Below are 16400 nucleotides of genomic sequence, written 5' to 3'. Positions count from 1 at the left end.
CGGAGTGTCGGCCCGTTTGTGTATCATGAGTCTTATTGTTTGTTTAAATTTTGTATCTTTGTCAATAAACTTGAATAAACATGTGACCAAATCTATCCCATTTTAATTAAAAAAATATATTTTAATCAATTAAAATTAAGGTAAGCTCAAATTTACATGATAAATACTTACTTTGTTATTTGAAAGCATATCATAAACAATATTTATTGGTCACAAGGATTATTGAAGTTGTGACAATGACAAATTATACATATCGGTTTCCTATGACAATTTCCGTTCAATAATAATTACTTTCTCTAGGTATCTCATATGGACCATCTCTGCATTTTTTAAACATTTCATATTCCAGCAATGCACTCTGGGGGGGTGATGGGGTAGCGAGATTTGTCGGTGCAATAGTCATAAATCATATGGTTCATACGAACCCATCTGTAATTTCTAGCTTGTGTCGGCGTGAGTGATCGATATGCTGGGCCTTCCCACCAATTGTTGGGGTTTGAAGGGCAGTTTGCAGGGCCTGGGACAGGGCATCCCTCGATGTCAAAGTCTTTGTAATAGGCATAGAATGGAGCTTTCTTCCAATCAATCTTCTCCAAACCACCTCTTGTCGCCCAGTCATCGGCTTCCCACAGCGTCGAATACACTCCCATTGGCTGTTGCTTTGGGTATGGAATTCCCCTGGCTTCGTTGTTCTTGTACACTCTTATGGGGATCTCATCCACAGCAAATCTGCATACAATGTAAATAAGTATTATATGCAATACGTGCTATATTTATCATCAATATATTTTATCATAACTTACATTATTCGCGTGTGAGACCACGAGATTGAGTAAGTATGGAAATCAGCGGAAGGGTCGAACCAAAGGTTCACTCTTTGCTCTCTGTCACCTTTCCCATGAGCGTAAATGTTTGTTTGAACTGTGTATGGCTGCCCAGTTCTATTTCCCAAGAACTCAAAGTCTAATTCATCACGTATTGTGTCTGTGTCTGAGTTCATCTACAATGAAACATTGTGATTGAATTTAATTCAAAATTATTTTACACAAAAATTAAGTTAACTTATGCTTAATGGTTACTTACGTAAAAGGCTGTCACTGTTCCCGCAGAGTCGCCAGGGACGAGTTTGATCTTCATACTCACTTTTCCAAACAAGTATTGACGTTTTGAAGCAAACCCACATCCTAAATCATAAATTTTTAGAGTTGAGGCTTCTTATTGATGTAAAAAGTTTTAATTGTATTAAAATTAACTTAATGTCCTTAAAATGTGTGCTTTCCATAAACAAATTAAGTGGGTAAATATATAAATATGAGCATTTCACCTGAATTTTGGTCTAGAACGAGTTGAATTCCCCGCCCACCATCGAGTTGCCTGATATGGTTATCCGCCCAGGTCACTCTGAAATCCTCAAGAAAAGTGGCCGGCCGACATGAAACAACGATGAAAAATGCAACAAAACACACGCAAACAAGAGCAATGGCATTGAAACTTCTCAAAGCCATGGGTATGAGTTTGAATGTGATATTTCATAGAACAAAGGAGAGGCTTTATAGAGGGGTAATAAAAGAGAGTGGGTCACAGAGATTAATAAAAAATTGAAATGGGAAATCTCTACCTTCACAACTTAGCTTTCCATACAGCTAATCACAACCCGTAACGAGGCCCTACCTTCACCAACTCAACTATTTTTTCTTTTTTTCTTTTTTTTTAATTTTATTTCTCTTCGTGCATTCTTTGGCCTTATCTTGAACATGGGGTTCTATTTCTTTTTCTCTTCAAGAATAATAATTCTTCACAAAAGACAACCAAAAAGCTTACAATTGCGATGCGTGGAATGTTTATTAATACTGCTGCCCCAACTAAAATTAGTTATTGGAATAGTAATTAAAAGGTGATGAATACTTGAGGAAATATAATTTCACGATTGAGATGCTGGGTCGGTCATGCTTGTCCAAGATTAGCCATAGGCGACATACCTTGTACCTAGATGTTAGTCAATTGGTAGTCGAAAAAAAGTGAATGTGTATCATCCAAACGTTTCTTCGGTTTCAAACTATTGGCGTTATTGTCGTGTAAACCTTCTAAGTGGCTTACATAAATGACTCATTCATTGATGGAGGTAGTTGTTAAATTCTTATAGCTCCCATTAGAATAGCATCCTAACATAGGAGGAGGTTGCAATGCTTGCCAACTCACATATATACCTGAGCTACTACTCATAAATGACTCTTAGTCACTACTAGAGAGAGTTGGTAACTAGTTAGAGTTTCAATATAGTGCACTAATATATTTTGACACACATAACTTTAACATGAGAGAGTGACCTCGTACTTGTAGAAACTAGAACACATGGGTGGAATAGTCATAAATGACTATCATAATTATAGGTAGTTGGTAATCCTCTAAAATCCTATCATAAGACTATCATAATCATAATATGACCTCCTCACTTAATCATAATTAAGCATAATCATGTATAGATCTTATATAGTTAGTCCATGTCACAAATATAAACAAACCATGTTCATCCCTCTCCATTATGTTCTTTTAGAACATGCATTGCATTTCAGATGAAAGAAATAAATTCAATATTCTATTCATGAAGGTGTTTGATATATATATTTTTTTCAATACAAATATAAAATACACTAAAAAATTGAGCAAAATTTATATTGAAAAAAAAGTTAATTATTTTGAACTATATTCTAGTCAAGTCATTTCATTTAGAGGTTATCAGGTCACTTTCCATAATAATGGAATTACACAATTTATTAATTTTAAAATTATAATTTATTGGGATGAGCTAATGTAATAAATAAAGATTTTATTTTTTGTCATATGATTGAATGGTGGTAGAAATTATTTAAGATATAAAACTTTAAGAGGAGAAAAAGGCAAGAGAGAGGAGATTTTATTTTTAGTTTTTATTTTCTAAAAAAATTGTAGTTCTTGATATATAATTTTCTATAAATTATTGAAAAAAAAACTAATAAATATTTATAATATTAAGCAGAAACCAAAAATTTGAAGAAAAACGACATCTAATTATCGTATAATTGTTCCATATTATTTGTTATATTTTTTAAATCATGCAAAACTAAGAAAACGACCTTTTTTATTGTTCACTTTTTGGGTGAGCTGTCTTTAATAATTAAATTTATTTAAGAAATGAAAAGTACTTATTTGGAATGATCTTATATTATTAAAAAAGTATTCAATCATATAAATTTCGATTATTAGTCTTGCAATTTTCTTTTTGAAAAATAATGTCAGATGCAAAATTCTTTCTAGACTTTTCGCGATAAATTTTAGATTGTATGTTGACACGACTCGATAACTCAATCAATTAAATTAGATTTTTTTTTTCAGTAATGGGTAGTTAGATCGGTGGCTACTCTTATCTGAAAGAATGTAAAATGGTTAGAGAAATTGAAGAGCTGGTACGGAGTCAACATCAGCCAGGTTCCGCCGCGACCAGCTGGTGGATTTGGCTTAAACCGATAAACAAATCCGGAGAATGCTACACCATTTCATAAATACACATCATTCATGCAAATTTTGGTGGAAATGCATGAACCAACATGCAATTTGCAATAAGCCCTACAAATAATTCATTTCGCTCTCTTAATAAACCCCACCCAATGTCATCCAATGTTTAGAGAACGAACTTTCATTGATATCTTATTTATTAAGCTATATCGAGATTAGTTGTTTAAAAGGAGGGATGAGAGGTGGTTGTGTTTGGTTTTAATGGGGAGAGTTATAGGGGTGGGGAACCCACGTGGGATTGTTGTATGGATGTGAAAGGCAAGGAAGAGAAGATGATATGTAGGGCTATGGGTTTGGATCCCTTTAAATTATTTGGTGTGTTATCAGTGAATGGAAAAGAAAGCTTATCTATCAGCCATGCTATTTCTGAAACACAACTACACATTCCTCCAATTCTATGTTCCTTTTCTCTCCCTATTTTTCCATTTAATTCGGTTGTTTACACATCTCCATTTGTCTCCCTCTTTCATTGTGTTCATTTATAATAATAGAATAGTCGATGGTATATAAATGAACTGAGACCACATTTTAATGAGAGCCATCTTAATGATATAACGATTAAGAAAGACTTAACAAAATTGAAAGTCACTATTTATATAAGTAAGATTGCATCTTCTCTTTCGGTGGCTCAATCACAAGAACTCTATGGTTAAACATGTTTTGTCTAGAGCAATTTTATGTGTTGGTTTGTGAGGATAATCTTCACTCTTATAAACGAGAGTTGGGTAATGTGTTTATGTCACGGAGGATAACTTTTTGGATGTTAATCAATGAAGGTATTAAAGATGGAAGAAGGGAAAGCAATTTGAAGGAGTAAGAAGTAAATTCTATTCTACCCACAAGAACCAAAAATAGAAGATTTAAGATATTCCTTGGATACTTATTTTAAGATAAATTTTGGTGAATAGACAAAGTGTTCCAGGGATGGATTGGAACAGTGAACAATTCCTTAGATAGATTACCTTTGTGGGTAGGCAACACAATTTGAGCAACTCTTGACGGCCAAGACTTGCATTCAAGCCCCTCCATTTCTTACATTCATTGACTATTCCTATAAGTGGATTGAGTAAACATGGATACTGTATCCAAACCCAAACGAAAGATGAAGCACCCAACAACGTCACTTCGAACAGTACAGCTTCTGAAGTAGGCCCTAAATTATTAGCTGTATCCAAAGCTGTGGGCTGCAATGCGATGCCCATTTTCCATTTCGTTTCCTCATTAATCTCACTCACCTATTCATATCCCTTTTCGTATCTATAAAACCCTCTCATTTCTTCTTTCCCATATCACACTCAAATCTTCCCTCTTTTATTACTATATCCTTAGCCATGGCTTTGAGAAGAAGCTTCAATGCCCTTGGTGTTGTTTGTCTCTGTGTTGTTGCATTGTCCATCGCTGTTTCAGGACGCCCCGCCACTTTTCTTGAGGATTTTAGGGTGACCTGGGCGGATAACCATGTCAGGCAACTCGATGGTGGGAGAGGAATTCAACTTGTTCTCGACCAAAATTCAGGTGAAACGCTTATTTTTCAATCAATATACGTGGGATACATGTCCCTTTACCATGATGCCAAATGTCAATTTTTGTTTCAATCAAAATCTCACCTGAATGTTAATGGATTTCTAGGATGTGGGTTTGCTTCCAAACGTCAGTACTTGTTCGGAAAAGTTAGTATGAAGATTAAACTCGTCCCGGGTGACTCTGCTGGAACAGTGACTGCCTTTTATGTAAGTTACAAACTTAATTTTTGGGTAAAATAATTTTAAATTAAATTTAATCTCAATGTTTCGTTGTAGATGAACTCAGACACAGATACAATACGTGACGAATTAGACTTTGAGTTCTTGGGAAATAGGAGTGGGCAGCCATACACGGTTCAAACAAACATCTATGCTCATGGAAAGGGTGATAGAGAGCAAAGAGTGAATCTTTGGTTCGACCCTTCAGCTGATTTCCATACTTATTCAATCTCATGGTCTCATTCGCTAATCATGTAAGTTAGGATAATGTATGGATGAAATGGATTTTGTGAGGATAATGCATATAATACCCATTTACACTGTATGCAGATTTGCTGTGGATGACATCCCCATTAGGGTATACAAGAACAACGAAGCCAAAGGAATTCCATACCCAAAGCAACAGCCAATGGGAGTGTATTCGACGCTATGGGAAGCCGATGACTGGGCGACAAGGGGTGGTTTGGAGAAGATTGATTGGAAGAAAGCTCCATTCTATGCTTATTACAAAGACTTTGACATCGAGGGATGCCCTGTCCCAGGCCCTGCAAACTGCCCTTCCAACCCCAACAATTGGTGGGAAGGCCCAGCCTACAGGACACTAAACCCTGCACAAGCCAAGAATTACCAATGGGTCCGAGCCAACCATATGATCTATGACTATTGCACCGACAAGTCTCGTTACCCTCAAACCCCCAAGGAGTGCACTGCGGACAATCTCTAATCTGCGGTGGAATCAATAATTTATATATATATATATCTATATAATTACATATGTATTTACTGCATTTCATATACGTTTAAAACTTTGGTGTGCTGCATATGAGGATGTGAAGCTGGCCATGCAAAACCAAAAAGGCGAATTAATGTGATTACATTTTGTCGCTGTTTGGATGAAGCCTGATGTAGGGCTGCTCCAACAAAATATATACTATTCTCTGTGTATGTATTTCATTTCATGAAGTTAAATCATTTGATTTCGATTCCGAAATTGGGGTTCTTAGTTTCTGGTTCGATTTAATGTCATTTTCGTAATATAATCCATGTTTATACTTTTGACACTGGACCAAGGATGTGCTTACATACTTTTCAACGTATAAGTTGATCTATATGTAAAATATTATAATATTCGAAGAAAAATTACATCTCGTGCTACACCCAATAAAAGAAGGTACATAAATGAACCAAGACTACACCACAAACGGACCAGATGCCAAGTAGATGATAAAATGGCTAAAAAAGAATTATAAAAGGACTAAAATACCCCTCTAATCTTTTTTACATTTCAGCGAACATCCGGCACGCGAAGCAGCGCACCTTTGGCGACGTTTATTCAGCGACTGGGCGACATACACCTCCGACCCGAGGCAGCTCACCGGCTTCGGAGACTTGGACCTCTCTGAAAGCCGACTTCAGGAGATTGAGGCCTTCGATGTACACAATCCCTTGACTCCTGCAATGCCCGAGTCTTTCACTTCGCAGTTAAGGTGAAGTAAAAACCTCTTTAACTTCGAATTACCCAGCTTGTCTTATCGCTTAGTTATTAGATCGCTGGAAATTAGCCTCTAAAAGCAAAAATATGTTTCATCTGAGTTGCTTTTGCTCCACATTCAAGTTGTTCACTACCATAGCTTTTCGATAATAGTGTGCTATACTTCCTTATCGGTGGTGTTGGTGGAAAACCATGTGTCTGATGGAAATCCAGAAGCTCAAATTGAAGTTTTTCCTGAAATTAATGTCGCAAGAAACTGTTCGAATGTTAGGTATTTTGACTCTCTATATACATTTAGATCTATGGTTCGTGTATTTGCATTGGTAGGAATGCGGATGGAAGTTTACTCTGTTCTTAGAGATATTGTTTGCTACACTAGGGAGGCTGGGCAAGATTTATTTGCATTGTTCCCATTTCTTATTGACTCAAATGATGATGTGGAGAAGTCAAGGATTGTGTTTGACATGTTTATAAGGGTGTTCTTTGGCAATTTAATGTTTGAGAATGCTGTGTATGTGTTTATTCAAGCCAAGAAAATGGGTATTAGGCCAATTTTTTGTTCAAGTGCTTGGCGGAAGCAAACAGAGAAGATTTTGTTGGAAGTTTGGTTGAGGATTTGAAGATTTCTGGCCCAAATCGTAATGTGTATTCCTACACAATTATGATGAACTTCGTTTGCCAAGGACTAAGTAGGCATGATGTCAGCAGTGAACAATCACTCTTGTTCTTAAAGGAATTAATGAGCAGCGGTGAGATACCCACTGTTGTAACATACAACATTTACACCTGCGAACTTCGTAAAGTTGGTTCTGTTGAGTCTGCTTTAGACTTCATTCAAATGCTGAGACGCAAAAGCCAGCCTCTTAATGCTTATTGTTACAATCCAATTCTTTATGAATTTTGTCTACAGGGTAAGATAGAGGAGGTTTTGATTGAAGGTTTTGCAGGACGTGAGGGGCTATTGAATACTACCAGATGCATATAGTTATACTAGTTTGGTTGATGGGTTCTGCAAAAGAGGGGAAATTGAGATCCCACGTCGGTTGGAGAGGGGAATGAAGCATTCCTTATAAAGGCATGGAAATTTCTCCCCGACAGACACATTTTAAAAACTTTGAGGGGAAGTCTGGAAGGAAAAGTCCAAAGAGGACAATATGTGTTAGTGGTGGACTTGGGCTGTTACACAACCTGATCGAGGAAATGGAACATTGTCAATTAAGACCATCTCCTCTGATTTACAGTCTTTGTATGAGTGCATTGATGGATGACACCCTAGATGTTTTTTGTAAACTTAAGAAACTTGGTTACAAATCTGACTTGATTGTTTATGACATCTAGATCAGAGGATTTTGTTCCGTTGGTAATATGGATAATGCTAGGATGAAATGGTAGACAATCATTTATGTCCTGATACAATGACTTGCACTTTTATTGTTGATCAGTACTGCAGGAAGGGAACTTGGAGGAGGCCCTGAAATTTATGATTTATATAAAAGATCACAGTATTATGCCTAACTCATACACGTACAATAATCATGAAGATAGATAGAACTCTTCAGTTTCTTCTTTTACCAACTTTCTACTGCTTGGACACCGTCTTTGACAGATTCCTTTGGTACACCTGCAGGGTATTACAAATTGAAACCAATCCCAATCACTCTTTGCCACAGAGACGAACTTAAAAGAGATCGATTACAAACGTATTGATGACATACATCACCTGGTGCAAGGATATGAATAACGATTATGCAAACCCAAATCCAAGAAAAAGGTCAACCAAATCCTTGTTCTATCATTCTTGAAGCAATATTTTCTCACTTGCTGTATGATTATAATCTTTTATGCTGTGGAATGAATGCCTATTTATTGCCATTGTTCTACAATGCCTTAAGCTCACTTTGTAGGCTAGACACCGTTTTTGTCAGGTTGCACAAATTTTTCTGTGGGCATTGAGATTGAGCTTTGCATTTGGAATGGAAAGCCCAAGTAGTATAGAAGGTTTCGATCCCACTTATAGCAACTTTGGGCTCGAGATGCCGAATGAGATTGACTCTTGAAATTTTAGTTAGAGAATGATCATTTAACAAAAATTTATAAACCTTTTGAGTTGACAAATCTAGAAAAACTTGAAGGCAATCATAATCTTATAGAGGTATTGTCTGATATCTCACATTGATCGGGGAGGAGAACGAAACATCTTTTATAAAGTTGTGGAAACCTTTATCTAGCAGACGTGTTTTAAAGCCTTAAGGAGAAGCTCGAAAGGGAAAGCCCAAAGAAGACAATATCTGTTACCTGTGGGCTTGAGCCGTTACATATTGCTAATTAGATTAATTAGACTTTTCCTGTGATTCATTATCATAATGGTTGGAAATTGCTGATAGAATCTTATATCAACTAAACAAGTGAAATGTGCCTCTACGTTAGGTTAGTTGAGCATGACGACCCTCCGTTCATAACACCAACACAATTGCACGAACACGTTTTTAGCATTATAGAGCTTTATAGCACATTTTGTCTTTAGTTCGCTCAAAATTTCCTTTTGGTTATCCAAGTTACCAAAATAGTTGGAGAATCTGTGCACTGATGTAAAAAAGTTGTTATCCATTTCACTTCCTTAGCAAGTAGGTGAGTCACGTTCCATTGGGAGAGAAGATGTGATGAAAACTTTACACATTTATATTTATTGAAATCTTTTGCTTTTGGTTGCAAAACTTTATGGTAGTTTGATGAAAGTCACTAGCATATGGTCTTTTCCAAAAGTTATTCAGCCAATAACATTATCTAGTCGCCGACTAGATTAAAAGCAACTCATATTTAAATTTACTCCTAAAATTTAGCACTAAAGTGGAGGAGTAATAATGAGAGGATAAGCAAAAGAAAGACAGAAAAGAAAGATTAGCTGCAGATGTAATGCCGACATTAAACAAAGGGTGTGATGAGGTTGTGTTGTTATAATTAAGGCTGCAATGGAAGTTGTGTTTTGGTGTCCGAGTCAGGGCTTTGGTTTTATATTTTGAAGTGTCAAGTTGGTAACTTTCCGAGCTGGAATTGAGTGCAATTGTTACGTCTTTCCATTTCCAAACAATTTGTGAACCCGAAAGCAAACTCAGTGCCCTTTATTTATTTATTTGTTTTGTGCTTATACCAAAAGCAACTGCACATCAGTGGGTTCTATCAATGAATGCCATTTCCATCGCATTTCTCCACCATTTTCACTTTTCTTTTGGTTTCTTTTTTTGATTGGCTTGTGAATTTTATGATCAATTGGGGACGTTATTAGTGCTTTGCCAAAAGAATATGTTTCTTTTTGTTTCTTTTAATATCAAAGGGATTGTTATGTGTTCTATCTTTAGAAAACAATTAGAAGATACTCAGAATTTTAGTGAAGCAATAATTGATGGAAGAAAGAAAGGTTATATTTTTATATCCACCAATCCTATGAATTATACATGTGTTTGAATTCAAGTCTTACTTTTCTTTTAAGCCTCTCAAAATTCATGGGTTTTATACATAAATATCAGAAAATATTTTTGCCGTCAGTCTCATGATTTCAAGATAGGTTCCCACGTCCTTATAAGCGAGGTTTTGTTTCTCTCTCCAATCAATATGGTGCACCGTCTATGTCTAGCTCTGACATCATTTTAATTGGAGAGGTGAATGAACCATCCCTTGTAATAGTGTGTAAATCTCTTCCTAACAGATGTATTTAAAAATCGTGAGATTGACGGTAATACATAACAAAACCTAGTCATTTGGTGAAGGATTACAAAACTTGAACCACTGAAAGGAGGTTGAAGACATAAGAAGTTGATCCAAAACCTAAAAAGAAAGAAAGATAAAAGCTAATAAAGTTAGGGAAGGGCATGTAATGAGGTGGGTCCATGGAAAAATATAAAGGGAACAGAAAAGTGAGGCAAAGTTTTGAGTTTGATAAAATGAGATGAGAGGATGATGTGCAAATGAGATAATATATATCCTTATCCTTAGATTTGGTGGTGGGAATTAAGGATATTAGATGACAAATTATAATATGGGTAAAAAGGTAGGGAGGGTGTGTGGGCTTGCAATCCATTTAAGACCTGGAGAATGAGACAATGTCCTATTCCAAAAGGGCACGTGCCCTACGCTTTATCCTCTCTTCTTCCTCTTCTTCTGCTTCTGCTACTGCTTCTTCTCCTGCTTCCTCTTCTTCTTCCTCATCATCATCTTCATGGCCCCATAGAATCAAACGCCCATCATGCCAAATCATTGGTAGGCCCCTTCTCTCTCTTTCACTTTCCCTTTCTCTCTCTCTTTCACACACCTTCTTCCTCCCTCTTTCCAGTTTTTCAATATTTATCTCTTTTTGCCATTCTTTATATTTTAGAATTTAGAGGTTACAATTAGTCTACATTCTTTATATATTTTTATTCAATTTATAAGTTTTTAAAATTAAAATTCCTTTTGGGGAATGTTCAAAAATCAAATCAATTTTCTTTTCTTCTTCTAATTTCTTTTTCAATCAGCAATCATAATTTAGCGGTGTAAAGTGATGGCTTTCATTATTATTGTTATCACCTTAATAATAATTATTATTATAATTATTGCTTTTGTCCACAAATGTTGGCACCTGTATACTTGCTTTTTGTCATTCTCATTGCCAAAAAAGAAAAAAGAAAAAAGAAATTGTATGTTATTACATAATCAGCCTATTTCTATTCCTTTTGCTCTGTTCCTTTTTATATAATTAATTGTGACAACTGTACAATGGATGAGTACGTGTGTATTATGACATCTAACTTACTCTAAAATAATCCTAATGGCATCGGATTACTTTTTAATTATAAAAACCCAACCCAAAAATAAATACTCAAATGTGTATGATTAAATTCATTTGGGTAAAACCATCTCTAATCCCATTCTTAGAGTAGCGATACTTTCGGTTAAATTTGGATAAAGTAACATACTTGACCTTCACGTGACAACGATAAAATTTATTTGAGGAAGAAGAACAAAGTCTACGAAACAAGAGAAATTTGCATATTAAGCTCTAGTGCTTGAGTTACTTGGGAGGAATTTAGTTTGAATGACTTGAGAATTAGCTATGATCTTTATCTTCTCGGGAAGAAGAGTATTTATATATACCTTTCTAAGGTTAGGATAAAATGAGGACCAAATTTGAGCTGGACTAGGATAATACGAACCAAGGGATGCTAAGTGTCAGCCTCATATGAGGTCGACCAAAGAACTTGAGCATTCTACTCAAGTTTATCTTTCTTTTAATTGCTGGTCTAACTTCCTTCATGTTTAGTATGGCAGTCCTATTCGGTCTTTGAATTTTTTTCTAAATGTCAAACAAATACTTTGAGATGATCACCTCTATGACCACGTGGCTCCTAAACAGCAAGAGGTATTTTGGAAACTTTTGAGACTTTAGGGATACCATTAAAACAAAATTTTAACGTCTCCGTCCTAATGTTTTTAAAAGAATAAATAAAGGGTAATGTTGAAACAAAACACATGATTTAGAAGTGTTTTGTATAATTTGTTGTTGAATATGTTTTATGGGCGTCATGTTTTTATGGGCGACCTAAGTTTCTGATAAGTCATATCATCATCATTATTGGTAGCCGACAAAGCATTGCTGAAAGTTGCCTATTCTTCATGCATTATAAACACTAATACTCCCCAATGGGATGGCCCCCCAACCCAAAATTTCTGTCGAAGCAAACTTCCACATTCTTTCATCAATTATTCATCTTTTGAATCAAAGCTCTGATGTGCTTCGTGTCATAATCTCATCTCTCTGTTTCTACTTTTCTTTCTTTTCTGTCCTTTTCTTTTCCATTTTCCCACCAAAATCAAACATCAAACCAAGCAACACATAAGAAAATAGGTGCAATAGTGTTTTGATTTGGGCATCAAAGCAAAGGGGAATGGTTTGCACGACCATATGGGGTTGGAAGAGTATGGAGTGGGAGACAATTCATGTGGTCATTTATCGTTGGGGGGAGAGGGAAGAGAGTTTAATTAAATCAATGCTTGAATGATTGATAAAAGTAACAATAAAGTAGAAGGTGAATTATAAATGAAAAGAATAATGAAGGAATGCATGAATGAATGGATGCTAATATTGGGTCATAAGTGAAAGAAGAGGAAAAGTTGTGGCAAATAATTGAACCCATTTTAAAGAGAAAGTGAATAAGAAGACGAGGAAACATTTATGAAGCAACACTCAAAAGTGGTAGTAATTGTTAAATATAATGTGTTGCACAAACAATAAAAGAAATAAAGAAAGAAAGAAAGAAAGAAAGAATGATCCTTTCTTGATGTGTTCCCCACTGCCATGTGAACTCAGTGATTCTAGCAGGAAAGGGAAAGTTGTGGGGATTTTCTTTTCTTTGCTTTCCTTTTCTTTTCTTTGCTTTTCTTTTCTTTTCTTTGCCTCAATAATGTGAAGATAATAACTAAGTGGGGCTTCAAAGGTCAACCTATGTATAGAGATAGAACGGACTTTTAATTTCATAACTCTTTATTTTTTTTTCTTTTACTTTGAGATTCTTTTGTCTTCTGAATTCTTTAATTTCTTCTGGATTAATAATCATTCCCACCCACCCACACAAACACAAACACAAATACAAACACAAACACAAACACAAACACAAACACACCCATCTCTCTCCTTTTTCCTCTTCTTAAACCCTTCATTTTGGTTTGTTGTTCTTCACAACTTCCATCTTTTTCCACACAAATCCCTCAACTCAACTCAACTCCAGATGGGTTTGGATGATGTTTCTCAAACAAGCTTGGTTTTGGGGTTGGGGATCTCAGAAGCTGCTTCTCCAATTATTAACAACTTGAAGAACAACAAGAAGAAGAACAACAACAAGAATCCTACTTCACTTGAGTTTGAGCCTTGTGCTTTGACTTTGGGATTTTCAGGCGATGTTGATCCTCCTCCTCATCATCCTCATCATCATCATTTGTATCGCCAAGCTTCCCCTCATAGCAGCGCTGTTTGTTCTTCCTTCTCCGGGGGCGGTGGTGGTGGGATTAAAAGGGAGAGAGACCTCAGCAGTGAAGAAGTTGAATTGGAGAGAGTTTGTTGTAGAGTTAGTGATGAAGATGAAGATGGTTGTAATACTAGGAAGAAGCTTAGGCTTTCTAAACAACAATCCGCGCTATTGGAAGAGAGTTTCAAACAAAATAGCACTCTCAACCCCGTAAGTTTCTCTATATACATACCACTACTAAATCAATTATATATATCCTTTATTCATATTCTCTCATTCTTTTCATCAGAAACAAAAGCAAACCTTAGCCAGACACCTAAACCTACGCCCAAGACAAGTGGAAGTATGGTTTCAAAATAGGAGAGCTCGGTGAGTGAGTTCATCCCAATTTCAATCCATTTTAATATTCTACTACTTCTCTACATCATCCATTACATCTCTCAACCTTTCTTTCTTTTCTCTTCTGTTTTTCAGAACAAAAATGAAACAAACAGAAGTAGACTGTGAGTTCTTGAAGAAATGTTGTGAGACGTTGACAAACGAAAATAGAAGACTACAGAAGGAGCTTCAAGAATTGAAAGCGCTAAAGCTCGCACACCCGCTGTACATGCACATGCCAGCAGCAACGTTAACCATGTGCCCATCCTGCGAAAGGGTGGGTGGCGTTGGCGTTGGCGTTGGCGATGGCGCTTCCAAACCCAAATTTTCAATGGCTCCCAAGCCCCACTTTTACAACCCTTTCTCCAATCCTTCAGCCGCATGTTAGAAAATTAATGTACACCATTTACAAGCTACACAAAATAACACTATACTCATATATTTTTCTCCTTCTTCTTCAAAACGCCATAGCTAGCTTAGAAATTGGAGAAATTTAGTGTAACTATTAGCTACCCTTGTACAAGCTTACCCTTAAGATCAAATTATCATCAGTTGTAAAGATTTTAAACTCTATCTAGAAATTAATCAAGGATTGGTGGGTATATAATGTAATTTTTTTTTATCGATTTTTAGAATGATAATTGATGTTTTATTTACAGAATTATGTATGATCGACCGACCATCCGACCGACGATCCAATGACGCAAGATGGATGGTGTGTTGGATTGGGAAAAATTATTGGGTGGTGTTGGTGTAAGGGGCTATCTATCTATCTCATTGGCTGCCTACGTGTTACGCAAGGGATGACATTGATATGACTTTTGCTATTTTATTAGTGCGTTTTGGCTTCATTGGTCAATATGATACAATGATAATAATAATACATTTCTTTTTTCTTTTTTTCTTGTTTTATATCATGGAATCTACTTTCTTTTTCTCATTTTCTTCCTTTTTGTTTCTACACAAACATCTTTATTTAAATACTTTTATATGAATTCAATTATAGGTTTCTGATATTTGAATAATATGGAAATCATGATAATAATAACAATAATAATAATAATAATAATAATAATAATAATAATAAGAATAATAAAGGATAGGAAAGGGATGGATGGAATAATTTTTAAAATAGATAGGTTGAGAAGGTCACAACCACGTGAGATGCCAAAGCTTTAAGCCAACAGGTAGGTCACACCCCACGTGATGCTTACCAAAGTCTAAATCCTTGGATTTTTTTTTTTTTATTTTTTTTTTTTATAATAATATGAATTAGAATTTGGTAAATGAGACCCCCCCTCCCTTGTGCTCTGGATATCCACAAGGGAAGATTTGATGTGTATTATTATTCCTTCCCCACTTTAGCAATAATGGAACACACCCTTCTATTCAAACCCACGGCCCTCCTTAACCCTTACCCCACCTACGCTACAAACCCCTACAATATTTTTACTTTCCTTTTTAATTCTTCCCTAATTAACTTCGAGGGCACGGTCTCTTTGATTCGATCGTAAAGCAACACGGGTTCACTAGTGCATAATGATTATGAGGTCATGAAGCAACCAACAATGGAATGTCATAGATTATGTTCAATCATCTCTGTAAAGGAATTGGTAAAGCTATAGAAATCCATAATCATGTTTGAATCTAGTTTGATTTAAGAATTTATTCTGGTAGGGCACTAAAAGTTACTGGTATTTGCATACGTTAGAGGCACGCTATCATGATTAGAGTGGACAATTTCAGAACCTTCTCCTTTATTTCATTTTAATATGTGTACACAGAGCTCAACAAAGTCTACGAATCATTCATGGCTATGTGTGTGTGGACCAATAAAAATTAAAACTTTCCGGGAAAAGTTGGCACTTTCCTGGAAACTCCCACAGGCCCCTTTTCAATTCTCTCGCCGCCGCCATCGTCATCACCATCATCATTTGGATTACAGACAGACAACTCCCCAATACTTTTCTTATTTTCTTTGGTGGGTAAAGATGATCAAATAGAGTGCGACTTGAAAGCCTTGTCATTTGGCTTATCTTTTTTTTTTTTTTTTTTTTTTTTTTTTTTGTAATAACTAAACCGGAGAAAAGTCATCCATTAGCTTCCCTTTCCTCATCAATCTGACGAATTTCAACTACACAAACCAACCAAATCATTATGTTCTTTGTTCTTTCTTCTTTATTTACTCACCACTTTTTCTTACTTTAATAATTATTAAATTATGGACGTTTTATTCTATAT

General features: G+C 35.7%; 3 protein-coding genes and 1 long non-coding RNA gene across 5 annotated transcripts; 3 read left to right on the top strand and 1 right to left on the bottom strand.

Moving 5' to 3' along the window:
- Positions 1-171: 171 nt before the first annotated feature.
- LOC111447062 (probable xyloglucan endotransglucosylase/hydrolase protein 7) lies at positions 172-1525 on the bottom strand. The gene is made up of 4 exons (XM_023086040.1): positions 1325-1525; positions 1084-1184; positions 804-1000; positions 172-729 (listed from the first exon to the last, which is right to left on the bottom strand). The coding sequence occupies exons 1-4, from the start codon at positions 1503-1505 to the stop codon at positions 339-341; spliced, it is 870 nt and encodes a 289-aa protein (XP_022941808.1). The 5' UTR covers positions 1506-1525; the 3' UTR covers positions 172-338.
- Positions 1526-4841: 3316 nt separating this feature from the next.
- LOC111446966 (probable xyloglucan endotransglucosylase/hydrolase protein 6) lies at positions 4842-6285 on the top strand. The gene is made up of 4 exons (XM_023085911.1): positions 4842-5067; positions 5182-5282; positions 5352-5548; positions 5625-6285. The coding sequence occupies exons 1-4, from the start codon at positions 4884-4886 to the stop codon at positions 6016-6018; spliced, it is 876 nt and encodes a 291-aa protein (XP_022941679.1). The 5' UTR covers positions 4842-4883; the 3' UTR covers positions 6019-6285.
- A 310-nt stretch (positions 6286-6595) lies between these two features.
- LOC111447653 lies at positions 6596-8662 on the top strand. The gene is made up of 2 exons (XR_002711306.1): positions 6596-6781; positions 8414-8662. It is a non-coding gene; the product is annotated as an uncharacterized LOC111447653 (long non-coding RNA).
- Positions 8663-13289: 4627 nt separating this feature from the next.
- LOC111448030 (homeobox-leucine zipper protein HAT22-like) lies at positions 13290-14800 on the top strand. 2 transcript variants are annotated; one of them, XM_023087473.1, is made up of 4 exons: positions 13290-13403; positions 13434-13991; positions 14071-14150; positions 14256-14800. In XM_023087473.1, exons 2-4 carry the CDS (start codon positions 13545-13547, stop codon positions 14545-14547), a joined length of 819 nt encoding a protein of 272 aa, XP_022943241.1. In that variant the 5' UTR covers positions 13290-13403; positions 13434-13544; the 3' UTR covers positions 14548-14800. The 2 variants fall into 2 exon arrangements, with proteins under 2 accessions (XP_022943241.1, XP_022943239.1); XM_023087471.1 differs by lacking the exon at positions 13290-13403 and having other exon boundaries at positions 13412-13991.
- Positions 14801-16400: the final 1600 nt, after the last annotated feature.

Source organism: Cucurbita moschata, unplaced genomic scaffold, assembly GCF_002738365.1.
Source record: "Cucurbita moschata cultivar Rifu unplaced genomic scaffold, Cmos_1.0 Cmo_Scf00009, whole genome shotgun sequence".
In the NCBI taxonomy this organism is placed as follows: Eukaryota; Viridiplantae; Streptophyta; class Magnoliopsida; order Cucurbitales; family Cucurbitaceae; genus Cucurbita; species Cucurbita moschata.
The sequence above is the reverse complement of the archived record's forward strand: the minus strand, read 5'-3'. Positions and strand labels throughout refer to the sequence as shown.